The following is a 12,476-nucleotide window of genomic DNA, read 5'->3' as shown; positions in this document are numbered from 1 at the left end:
TCACCTTGAGACTCTGTGGTGATATCTTATTCACAAAGTGAGCCTCATGTTTCCCATGGGCCACAGTGATGGAATATGAGTGCAATATACTGAGCACAGCACACTCAGCAGCACAGCCATTACGGTCAAATATAAGAACTATTAAATATGATTAATCACTCATACATACTACAACATGCCGTACAGCACCAGGCTGCCACTGCACAAGTATAAAATGTAGTGTAAGATCATGCAAGGTTCCTTTCCTTTGCTACGCATGGTCTTCTGCTTTTTCTTGCAGCCCCATTTTCTATTCTGGGGTAACGAAATAAAGAGGTTAATTAGTCTTCGAGCCAGACAAGACTCCAGTTAATTTGGATCAGTGCCAGCAGAAAATATGATGTGGCCCTGGAGCAGAGTACGCCTGAGTGACCGCCCCTGACTGTGAGCACACAATAATAAAGTATTTTTCAGTTTACACAGTGCAATGCCATATACAATACTTTATAGGACTGGAAAATCACTGATTAAAAATATTGATTTCAATGAGATTTCTTAACATTAGTGGAGATGGCTGATTATATAGTATGCTTAAGGATACCCTTGCAGTGCTCTCATTGTCCAGTGTTGGCCTCTATTTAGACAGATATGAGAATGTAGAAGACATTTTAGATAGCGATAAAAATGCTTGTGCCCAAATATAATGAGTAGTTGTAATGTGCAGGACTGCTGACATTAAATTTGATTGTGAATCTGTATACAAAACTATAGGAATGTGTTTCGGCAACACAATAAAGATAAAGCAATGAGTACTAAGACTAATTAAATAAAATATAAGGCATGCATAAAATACAGTGTTATGAATGTAAATAAATATACTTCACTTAATATATAAATATAAAGTATGGACAGAACATAAAAAATGTAATACTGCAACTTTAAATTTGAAATAATAATCTTTTAGAGCAAAAATAGCAGTCTTTTCTAAACATGCATATCAGAAACAGATCCACTGTCCATGATCTATAATGCATAGCAGGATGCACTTAAACATTTCACTAGATTAAATGGTTGGCTCTAACTTTATTTCTCTGGGGAACAGATTCCCATGAACATTTTTCCCATGTCCTACATTCAGCTTCTGATGTAAAATTTATTGCAACACATATGCATAGGAGAGGAGAGGTATGTTCTGAACTTGCTGTAAAATTTTCTGCTTTTTTAACTTGAATGAGAATTCACAGACGCTCCCTAACACGGATGCAAGTCACTTCCTCTGTCTGCCTCACTCCGGAGCTCTCCTTCTCCACCCTGCTGTACATCAGGATGCATGGTCGCTGGAAGGGAGGATGAAGACAGGAACACGAGGGGAAGAGAGAGAGGAAAGGGGAGAGAGAGGGAGAGGAGAAGAAGTAGGAGGAGGCAAAAAGGCAAGACATAGTAGGACGGGGAGTGTTGGAGGGCAGTGCACTGTTTAGCACACTGCACTGTTTCTGTCAGTGAGGTGTGGGCATGAGGCACCGAGACCCAAACAAGGAGAGAAGGGATACAGTGGCCACATAGCATCTCCTGGATCAATACAGGATCGATCAGTTCGGCATCACAGCACTGGAAAACAGGAGGAGCATTGCTTTGCAGAGTCGACAGCCTGAGCACCCCTGGAGTTGCACTACGCTGCTGAGGTATGAAATTAAAAGACAACTCTAAACCAGTTCGAGGGCACTTAGGGAGAGAGTGGGAGTGAGATTTGAACCGAACGAGGACAGGTCAGATTTACAGCTGAGTAGGTTGGTAACAATTGAATTAGACATTTGAAAAGTGTGTGTGGTTTGTGAAGACTGAAGGGGAATTTTAATTGCTTGGGGTAGTTGTCACTTTAGATTAAACAGAGACTGATGACAAAGGTCGCTTGGTTAAGGAAAAGGAGCTCTTAAGTGTTGTGATACATTTTGTACTGATAATTTTAAGCACAGATAGTTAGGCAGAAAGAGCAAGATGAGGAATTGTCAAGATGTGTTTGCATGAATTTTGGTCATTAGAAGATAACAATGACAATCCACATCCCTTCTCTCTACAGGATATTGTTATAATGGTATCCCAAATCTGAATACTAACCCACTTTTCTGTATCAAAACACTCACGCACAACAGTAAACTATCACTTCAAGGCTTACCACACCTACGCATGCACAAACTGTAAGCTCTTTACAAGTGAAATGCACACAAAGCAAGCACCTATATGCACCAGTGTATGCATTATGGCCTGTGTCCAAGGTGAGATGAATGCAGAGGACAGCACCTACAGCCCGTGAAGCATTAACTGGTGAAAAAGAGTTCACTGCAGGAGTTTTGATTTGTCACTTCCAAGCTCTCAAATAAATTATTCTCTCTGCTGTCACACGTATGAGCGAGTACCCGAGCACAATGTTTGAAATGCTAATACAATATAGAACAGTTGTTTTGGCAGCACATCACCATCTTGTTACGCACATTAATGGACTGGCGTTCAAGGGTTGTCAGACAGAGCTGAACAAGTTTGAAGACATACAGTGCATACATTTTAAATAGTGCAGCCAACTACGGACAGGTGCACTGATCTGCAGCATTCAGGCCCCTTTGTCTTTTGTTGTTTTGGACGGGTGCTGCCTACTAATGGATTCAAACGCACAACTGCAAAAAGGTTTAGGTGAAAAGTGAAAATGCTTTTTCTTATAAGGACCCTGGCTGTGGTTACATGCGCACTCAAACTCTGATTAACGGCACATTTTCTTTGGAGTTATGAGATTGTTTAAATGGGATGTAAAAACACAAATCATCTAATCTCTTTCTGATCGTGGTTCCTTTGAATACTCACATCAGATTTTGCAGTTTATATGCCATTTAAGTAATCCTAAAGGTCCAGAAATCAGATTATAATCAGATTTTAGTGTGCATTTGAACAAGATTACTGTCAAATTCAGTTTTTATTATTACATTTTGAAGAAAGATTGGAGAAATTTGGCGCACGTATAGATGTAAAAAAATACGATTAGTTTAAGTAGAATCTTCACCAAAAATAGGCACTTGAGGGTTACTGGATAGAGGAAAAGGCCTGTACCTATAAAAAAAAAACAATAATACCCTTGCCACATAGTTTGTTTGTTTTTTCTTTCCAACAGTAATCCATGAGTGTCAGCAAAAATACAGTTTTAAATAAGAAGTGCTTGAATCAAGTAATAGTAATGTTGATGTGAGTATATTTTGAAATGAGATTTGATAATTGAACAAGCATAAAATGTCTTGTTTTACTTAAAATAAGAAAAAAAACAAACAAGCATTTTCTCACTTGAAATGAGCAGACAAATGACACTGCACTTGCAATAAAATAAAATACAAAAAAAAAAAAAAAATCCTTGTTCCTTTTTTCAAAATATACACACATCAACATAACTTGTATTTATTTATTTTATTTATTTATTTGAAGGACAGTGTGCAAATACATTAAAAAGATGGCTGCACCAGATTTAGCAAAATGCTAATTTCCATCTGTAGTCCTTGATGTCACAAACATTAAAAAACAATTTACATATGTGCAAAAGTGCAATACAAAAGCAAAATACAAAAACACCTACTTCTTTCTAGCATTTATTAACTTATTGTCTTATTTAAGATTGTAATTTTTGCATCATTGATTGACCTTTCATTGTCATTTAACCTGTGTGCTGCTCTACTCAATAAATGTGTCTTCCTTTCCCAGAGATGGACATAATGGAGTGGACACCCTTTGGCTCTGTGTGAATACTCTTAACTTGGCGAAATGGGGAGACGTGCGGCGGACCTGACCACTCCTGTTTCTGTGCTGGGGGTCCCGGCTCTGGTTGGGGTGCGCGGCTTGAAGACGACGGGGGGTGACAAGAGCGACGGGGGGGTGCTGCTGCAGACCTGTGGCGTTCAGTGCAGTGTGGGTGTTCAAACATCTCCCGGGTTTTACAGAGCACCAACCGCACACTGCACAAAGCTACCAGAACCCTGCTACTCCGAAACATCCAACGGCTATTTAAGCGTGGAATCGGACTATAAGGAGACATCACTGCTAACAAAAAGTGACAAGGAAAAAAGGGCTATTTTAAAGCAGAAAAGTGGCGAGCCAAAGACCAAAAAAGAAGTGACTTTCAAAACAGGTGAACCCTCCAAGGATGTGGCCTCGAGTTGGAGGAGTGGGACTTATTGCTATGCCAGGGCGATCAAGACCAACCCGCAATTGGCCGGGAACTCTGCCAACGTCAGGCCTAAATTAAAATCTATTAGCCGGTATGCTAACGGCAGTGTGGTTGATTCGGAGGCGATCGGTGGAATTAGCATTGATAATGGTGAATCAGAGCCGGTCTCTGGAGGAATGGACCTAAACAGACAGGGTCATTATGCAGAGCAGCCTGGGATAAAGACAGCGTTATCTTCAAGCCGACCTTTTCCACAAAAAATATACAGACATTGTGGAGGAGGACAACCTGATAACACTGCGATTCCTGTTTGTTCAGTAAAGGCACTACACAACACAAAGACCCAGAGCTTAACTTGTCCAAGAGAGCCCATTGTAAATCCACATGTACCTTCATCTAACGAAGACAGGAAGTACCAAAACATACCGCACCCAGCATGTCCAGTGCATTCCCTGAACAGAAGCTACTGCACCAATTTAAGCTCTCTCCGCGCAAACTTCACTCCTCCAACAACTATTTTCAATTCCAAATCCGTCACTGTTACTAAAGCTACGATTGAAACCAAGCAATCTAGAACGATCCCCAGACCAACTAGTCTTCCACTAACCCCACTCATGGCTACAGCGACAAAAAGCAACAACCCACCAGTGTTCACATTCCCTATGCAGTTTAAAGCGCCACAGCAAAATACTACAAAGCGCCAAGCTACTTCAGAGACCTTAAATCCACACCATCATGTACAGATAAATGCATGTGTTTCAAACAGTTTGTCAATAAAAGAGGAATGTAAAGCTAAAAATGAATATTCAAATACAAGCAATAATACAGATTATGCAAAACTGAAGAAGGAGTTAAGCGAAACCCCCAAGCTACTCTCAAATAAGCATCAAATAAAAAGTAGCATCACAGAAGAAACCAATGCAATAGAAACATCTGATAATAAACCAGATACAACGTCTTCCAAAGAGATTTCTAACAATGCATTACCGGGTACAGAGAGTGCAGCACAAGAAATTAAAAACTCAAAAGTTCCGACCAAGTCCTCGAGCCTAACTTCTCCTGACAGTGATGAAAACTCTGAGGCTCCGAAGTCATCATGCCCCGCTGCACTTAGTAACAAACTATGTACTGATGCAAGCACCAAATACTTTTGTACTAAAGAGGTTGTAACTCAAATATACAAAACCATTTCCAAAGTTGATCCGCCAGCACTAGTCAATTGTCTGAAAGATTCCCTAAATACAGCTGTTAATTCCTCTACTTTATGCAATACTACCTTGGCAAACTTGGTTCAGTGCCCAGCCCAAAATGCTGCCCAATTGGCATCATCAAAACTGCAGAGTCCCAAAATATCTGCAAAACAAAACCAAGAATTTGAATGTAAAGTCAAAAATGAGCAAATTGACAAACTAATGACTCAAGATGCTTCGAATGTGTCTAAACCTGTGCAAGGAAATGATGTAGTGTATATGTCAGAACCCACTACTACTCACCAAACAACCACGTCATCCAAATTAAAAAATACTACAAATGAGGCTAAATGTAACGGTACAGTCCATGAATCAGCTGCACGGCAACAAGGAGACAGTGTAAGCTCAGGCAGCTCACAGGTCACTAACCTTCAGAATTACATTTCCCTAATTAAATCAAGCAGCTCTTATCCACAGGGTCGCATCAACACTAAACAATGGCTTAAATACGATCAAGGATACGCAGAAGCAGAAGGACAAAGCAGCACTACATGCCCACAGGTACCAGACACACAGAGAGATTCAAAAACCCAACAGCTTGCCTCAGGCGTAGCTGCAGCAGATAAATGTATTCATTTGGAATCTGGCACTGAAGACGACACCCGCAATTCAGCTTTTCAAAAAAACAATATAAGTGCAACAACAAATAATAGAAACAGCTCAATTTCTCACTCGCTATCACATTCAGGTCAGGAATACACTTCACTAGCTTCATTCCACAGCACAGAGCGGTCGCATGAAGACCTCAAATGCACTTCCTTATTGTCATCACCAACAATACGCTTGGCATCTGTTCCTCGCCTCCAACCCGGCACGGCGGAGGAGATAGCAGTAGAGGATTCACGGTTTACCCCAGCTCCTCCTCCTCTTCCTGCTCTTTATCCACTAGCCCCCCAGCAGTGCCCAGAGAAGGGGGCTCTGGCGCACTCTCACCCAGGCAAAGCATCTGCGGTGCTGTTGCCGGGCTCCCCCCACAGTGGTGGATCAGAGGCACTGCAGCAGAGACTAGAAAGTGTGGAGGCCAGCCTGGCAGCTAATAAAGACCGGATTACCACCCTGCTCAACATCATCCATGACCTGGAGACGAGCCATGCACCCACCACTGGGTACGAGCGTGTCTGTGTGAGAGCTGCAATGTATGCACTGGATACAGAACACAAGTTTTAATGTTAACTGAAAAATTGGATATAACAATATTGGCTATATGTTATAATAAAAGTTTCACAAGTCACTGTTGACTCACAGGCAGAGCTGGGCAATATGACAAAAAAATACACACACACTTTTTTTTTTCATCATATTGATTGTTTACAGTGTTTGATTATATTATGTTTTCTCTCATTAAAAACAAATACAAATTTAAGTCACAAGCGGCATCTAACACAGGCCCTGCTTCGCACTCCTGGACGTCCCAAAGAATGGCACTGACACACACTTGTCTCTGTGTTATTGTGGCTTTGGGCTGTACTTCACTGGGCTGTCACTATACACACAAAGTCAACACACATTGGAAGCGCTGACGCACTTCATCGACTTTGACCCCAAGACTTTTTTTGATCAGGGTGACCTGATGAGTCACTGTGTCAAATTTCTTCAATGAAACTAAGAAGTTGTTTAATTACTTAAATAAATATATAAATATAAGAAAATCAGGACATTTTTCTATTAGAATAACATGGCACTGTTGTGCATCCCTACAACAACCCAGTGAAAAATTCCATATGGTTACCATTTACTTTTTTGATCAGGATGACATGAAGGGTCATTGTGCCAAATTTCACATTATTATATTATACTAATATTTGTTTTCTTATTATCGGGAAATTTTGGGATAATATATAACATAGTGACGCATTTACTCAGTATTGGCTATTACATGTTAGCAAAAACTATTATACATATATGCTGCTTTAATGCTTTTAATGCTGGGAGCAAGAGGAAGAGCTCAACTTAGGGGCTCGGGCCTATTGCTTTCACCCATTGCACTCATGACTTTCAATCTTTGCCATTTAACGCAAAATATATTTGTAAAATTTACTGCTGCAAAATCTGACCTCTGCTCCAAACCACATGCTTTTACTGAGAGAGGATTGGCAGTGGACGTCTTGATTAAAAAGATCCAGCCAACAAGTAATGATAAGCCAAAGTCATTAGGATACTGACTTTATCTCAATTGAAATATGATTAATAGCTGAGCCCAACTAAAATATTTGTTTTAGTGGAATGAAAAACAGAGAAAAACAATTTCTATGATACTTTGTATCATTTGAGATGGTGCAGAAGACATTCACATTCAAGTAATAGCCCAAAATTGAGTTTTAAGTTTTCTGTTTGACATAGTTCACATGATCATTTACATGACTATCCACACAGACAATGGCTCACTTTTTGTTGCATCAAAAGGGAAAAAACAGCATGACATTAAAACTATGAATATCCATATTGTGAAACTTGAATATTGTTATATCCCTAATTATTTCCTTAGTTTTAAGAGCCATCATGTGTATCCTGTGTTGTTGAGGGCAGAAATATTGTGAAATGTCTGGGCTTCTTGTAGCTTCTCGTGGTTGGATTTATGTGTCAAGAATTTACAACCTTAGATCAACAACTACAGAAAATGTGTTAGACTGTGTTGCGGTTAAATGAAACACCAGTTCCAGGGTCCAGCCAAGGGCCACAAATCACTAAGGGCTGATTAGAGGGGGCTGATGGATCGTCTGCAAGATCAGACCAAAACAGTTGTTTTGAAGATTGAAATTTAGACTCTTGAGTAGATCATTTTTAACAAGAAAAGTGACAAAATGCTACAACTCAATCAAAAAGTGTAATATTTCAAACAAGGGTAAAAAGGTGATATTTTCAGCAACTTTATTTAATGTTCTATTCATTTTTGTGTGATACCTGCACAGGCACATTTTAGCACATTTCTGATGGAAGGAAAAGATATTTCAATGGGAAAATCCAAACAAATATTCAGAATCTTCATCCACAGATTAAGGGAATAGAATTCTGCAGAATTATAATGAATTCACATAATATATACAGAAATAACCAAGACTAAGAAAAAAATCTATACCTTTACGTTTAAAAATGTGCAACTAAAATGTAAAATATGCATTAAAAAAAAAAAAAAAAAAAAAAAAAAAAAAAAAAAAAAGATTACCATTTGATTTTTGAAAAAAAAAAATAAATAAAATGCCTGAGCCAGTATCAATGTATTGATATTTTGGTCTTGTTCCCCGATCGTTATGTTTAGTATTCTCCCTTGCCCAAAGCAATAGCACAAAAACACAATCTGTCTCAATGTACCCTACCTTCAGTAAAATTCAGAGATATAGTAAATTAAATTATGTGAATTATGTTAAAAGCTGCTCTGCTGTACTCACTGTGACCTCATGCAGTTACCTTGCATTATAAATGTGCTGTAAAGGTAAAACACTAAACCCTAATGTCTGTGCATCACCAAACTCAAAAACATATTGTCAGTGAATCTGAGAGGACAAGTTTGCAAACACATCAGCTGTTGTGAGCACACAGGAAGTGAGTGGGCACTTGTAGAGAGAGGGCATGTCGGACACAGTTTTATTTAGCCGTAAAAAGTCTTGTGGGACAAATAACAGGAATTAACACGGCCTTCTGGCAATGTGTCTGTGTCAATCAAGCTCATCCACTGCACTTGGTCTGATCAGATGTGACTGTCTGAGGAGCTGCGTTTCAGAATAACCAGCTCCTAATAAGCCACTGATGCCCTGACTTAATGCATGTTCTCATTACTGCCTACAAGAGTCATTTACAGACAGGAGACAAGGGAAGAGAGGGAGTTTTAGCCATTTTAAAAGGTCATTCAGACTGACACTTTTTTTTTTTTTATTTCAGCCAATCCAGCACCAAAACAACAGGACAAGATCTGAAAAATTGCAAGATCTGCCAGAAAACAGCATGCATTGTGTACAGGTGATTCAAGTTTAATTTCGTACTGTGGTTATTTCTTCAATACACAGGACTGCTCAATAATGGAAAACATAAGAATCTAATATTACAGTAATACTGAATGAAATCATGATTATTTTAACGGTTATTCACAGATAGAGAGAGTGCGGTGCATCAGCTCAACACTTAAAATTATAAGAATGAAAAGATGAAATGAAAGGAGGAGAGGTAACATATAAAACACTAACGTGATTTTTTTTTAATGGTAGGGTGTATCATCACATTTCAGTCAATTCATAGGCCACAGCATAGATGTATACAAGAGGAATATGAGAATTAATTGTAGTCTGTCACTATGTCTTTGCAATTATCTGTGATTAACTGGGCAGAAAAATCTAAATCTAATGTAATACGCTGTAATATTTGTCATTTTTCACATTGGATTTGGCATTTGTGTGTGTGTGCCAACTCAATACAAACCTTATAGCTATACCACAATGCATTTAATTACATTCAGTGGTTAGTATAGCAGACCAAAATATGCAAATGATAAATAACGAGGCATTATAAAAGGTAAGTGTATAAAATGACCGCATTCACTTTGATCTAATGTGTTTGTGATAGACATTTCAGGACAGGACCCTTTTGCCAAGTTGCCAAAGCAGTTCTTCTGTGAATTAATGACTTTGTAGAATGGGCTGCTTCCCAAAACAGAAGCTCTGAGGCCCTCATTTGTTTCTTGCTGAGAATACATAGGACGATTACATTTTCTTCTGGCGAGTAAGCCATCAATCTTTCATAAAGCAAAAAATCTGACAGTTTAAGTGCTTACTGTATGTACCGCAAAGTGTTCACACAGCAGATTTATGGGGCACACTGATCCAGACAGAATATCAACAAACAACTTTTTGGCATAAGATGTTTAAAATATGAAATGCACACAAAAATGTCATGTTCATCAGTATACATTTTCCTGATATAAACTGACCCACTTTTGTTGAATATGCAGCGTATGAAACCCGCAGCTAACTTTGCACCCATGAGCTTAGACATTGCATCAGGTGACAGCGGAACAATGAAACTCGCAACAATTGAGCCACAAATGAGGCTAAAGATGGCTGAAAAATCAAAACTCATCATTTATAGAAAAAAATCATCCTGTGCTCCACAAAGTACAAAGTTTGTGTAGCAGTCCTTATCTTGAAATATTCAAAACTTTCCGTCTTAATCGACTTATTTTCAAAATCTTTCTTCATCTTTGCATGACAAAAGGAGGTTGCATAATGTGCCATGCATCGGCGCCTGGTCCTAAAAGGCCAGATAAGGATATAATGGAGAGAGCACTTTCACAGAACTGAACCATTGCAGGAGGACAAGTCCCTGCCTGCTAGTACTGCTTTGAATTTCTGACAGAAAAGCTAACTGAAGCCACTTACTACAGAGTGCAACATCTAAGAGTTAATTTGCATTTCTTGGAAGCTGAGGTTTACACAGTCTTCATGATTTGACATTTGTTTATGAATTACTGCGTGTGTGTGTCTGTCCAGTGTGGAGTACGACTTCAGGCAACAGGAAAGACGCTTCATGGAGGTTCTGAATCATGCAGCGACCGGAAAAAATGCCTTCTCCACGCATTCGCCACAGACTGTCAACTTCAGCCTGCTCAGAGACGGCATTATTAAGAACCTGGGTGTATCAAAGGTGAAACGCAAAAAGCTCTGCAAAACGTTATTCAAATGGCTGCCCAGGAAAAAGCAGCTCTGAACCTCACACCAAATCTACTGTAATGTATTGGTGCATCTCAAAAAATGTACAAGCATTATGCATAATATTGTGAGCACTTCCCCATTGCAATAATGAACTTCACCACTCGCACAGAACAATTTGTCCACTATTATTTATTTCCCAAATGCTGAATACCAAATCCAACCGTACAGACCAGGTATTCTCTCTATTTGCATCACCACTATAACATCAAATTAAGAAACTATTCTCTACAAACTTACACCTAACAAAAGTTCTGAAGCTAGTTATTAGTAATTTAATCATTTTAATTGAATCTAACATCAATAAAGGACTATCTTTCTGAGCAAAACCAGCAGTTTCCGTCTTTTATATCTGTGTTGCTAATTCTAGTCACTTAGATAAACACGTAACATGTAAAATTTTATGTAGCTCTACTAAACCAACTTCCATTTTACTGACTTCACCTTTTCACCTTCACCATGCAGTAAATGTAACCGTGTATAAAATGTATAAATGTCAGATTTTTGGAGATGCACCAGTGCTCTGTATATCTTATACATTTTGTACTGAGTATTCAAATGTTGTCTTTGGCTGTACTTTTACACTTGTGTGCACTTTATACCTTTCAACTCCTCTAAGCTTGTCTTACTAATGCTTCCTCTAATACTGCTTTTGGAAATTTTGGAAATGCAAAATAAACTGGGTTGACTCACTGTGATTCATCGTCAAATCCCTTTTCTGTCACAGTGTGGTCCCATCCAAGGCCGACAGACTCAAAACGACAGAAATCCTCCTGACAAACAGCGTGTGCATTTTGTCACACACCTGCCTCGGAGAAGGGAAAAATAAGAAACATTCATTATGCCTTTGTCAATTGTGCCGCTGGTCTCAAAATCCCCAAACAATCTGAAGCCTAAGTGAAGTTCATAAAAGCTTGAGGGTGAAATAATGACATGACAAAAGACTACAATGAAGCACGAGTGAGAGCTGATATCGTGGTGTGCCACTGGTATGAAACCAAACACAAATGATTCACCGAGAAAGGAGGAATAAAACTACTTTCACTTGTTTTGTAGAATTACTTGAACTGACTTGAACTGTGTAACAACAACTATAAACAAGGCTAAAAGCAGCTGATCAGTGACAGATTACATTAAGTTTAAATTCAGACGTTATTTTTCCATGGGGGTTCTTCTTTCTAATGTAGATGAATAAAGGACAGTCGTTTAGTTGGCCTAAACCATGATTAATTTACACATTAAAAACGCAAAATCAAATCAAAATGCCCATGACCAAGGTTGTTAAAATCCAATAATTTGTCTTAGAGATATACAAAGTGTACATTACATATTACGTGCAACAATATCCAAGGC

At 38.9% G+C, this 12,476-nt stretch overlaps 1 protein-coding gene across 1 annotated transcript; it reads left to right on the top strand.

Annotated features, from left to right (window-relative positions):
• Positions 1 to 1,387: 1,387 nt before the first annotated feature.
• On the top strand, positions 1,388 to 11,121 carry LOC129456815 (uncharacterized). The gene is made up of 3 exons (XM_055226893.1): positions 1,388 to 1,661; positions 3,715 to 6,533; positions 10,905 to 11,121. Exons 2-3 carry the CDS (start codon positions 3,775 to 3,777, stop codon positions 11,119 to 11,121), a joined length of 2,976 nt encoding a protein of 991 aa, XP_055082868.1. The 5' UTR covers positions 1,388 to 1,661; positions 3,715 to 3,774.
• Positions 11,122 to 12,476: the final 1,355 nt, after the last annotated feature.

This window comes from Periophthalmus magnuspinnatus, chromosome 14, assembly GCF_009829125.3.
Source record: "Periophthalmus magnuspinnatus isolate fPerMag1 chromosome 14, fPerMag1.2.pri, whole genome shotgun sequence".
Taxonomy (NCBI): Eukaryota; Metazoa; Chordata; class Actinopteri; order Gobiiformes; family Gobiidae; genus Periophthalmus; species Periophthalmus magnuspinnatus.
The sequence above is the reverse complement of the archived record's forward strand: the minus strand, read 5'-3'. Positions and strand labels throughout refer to the sequence as shown.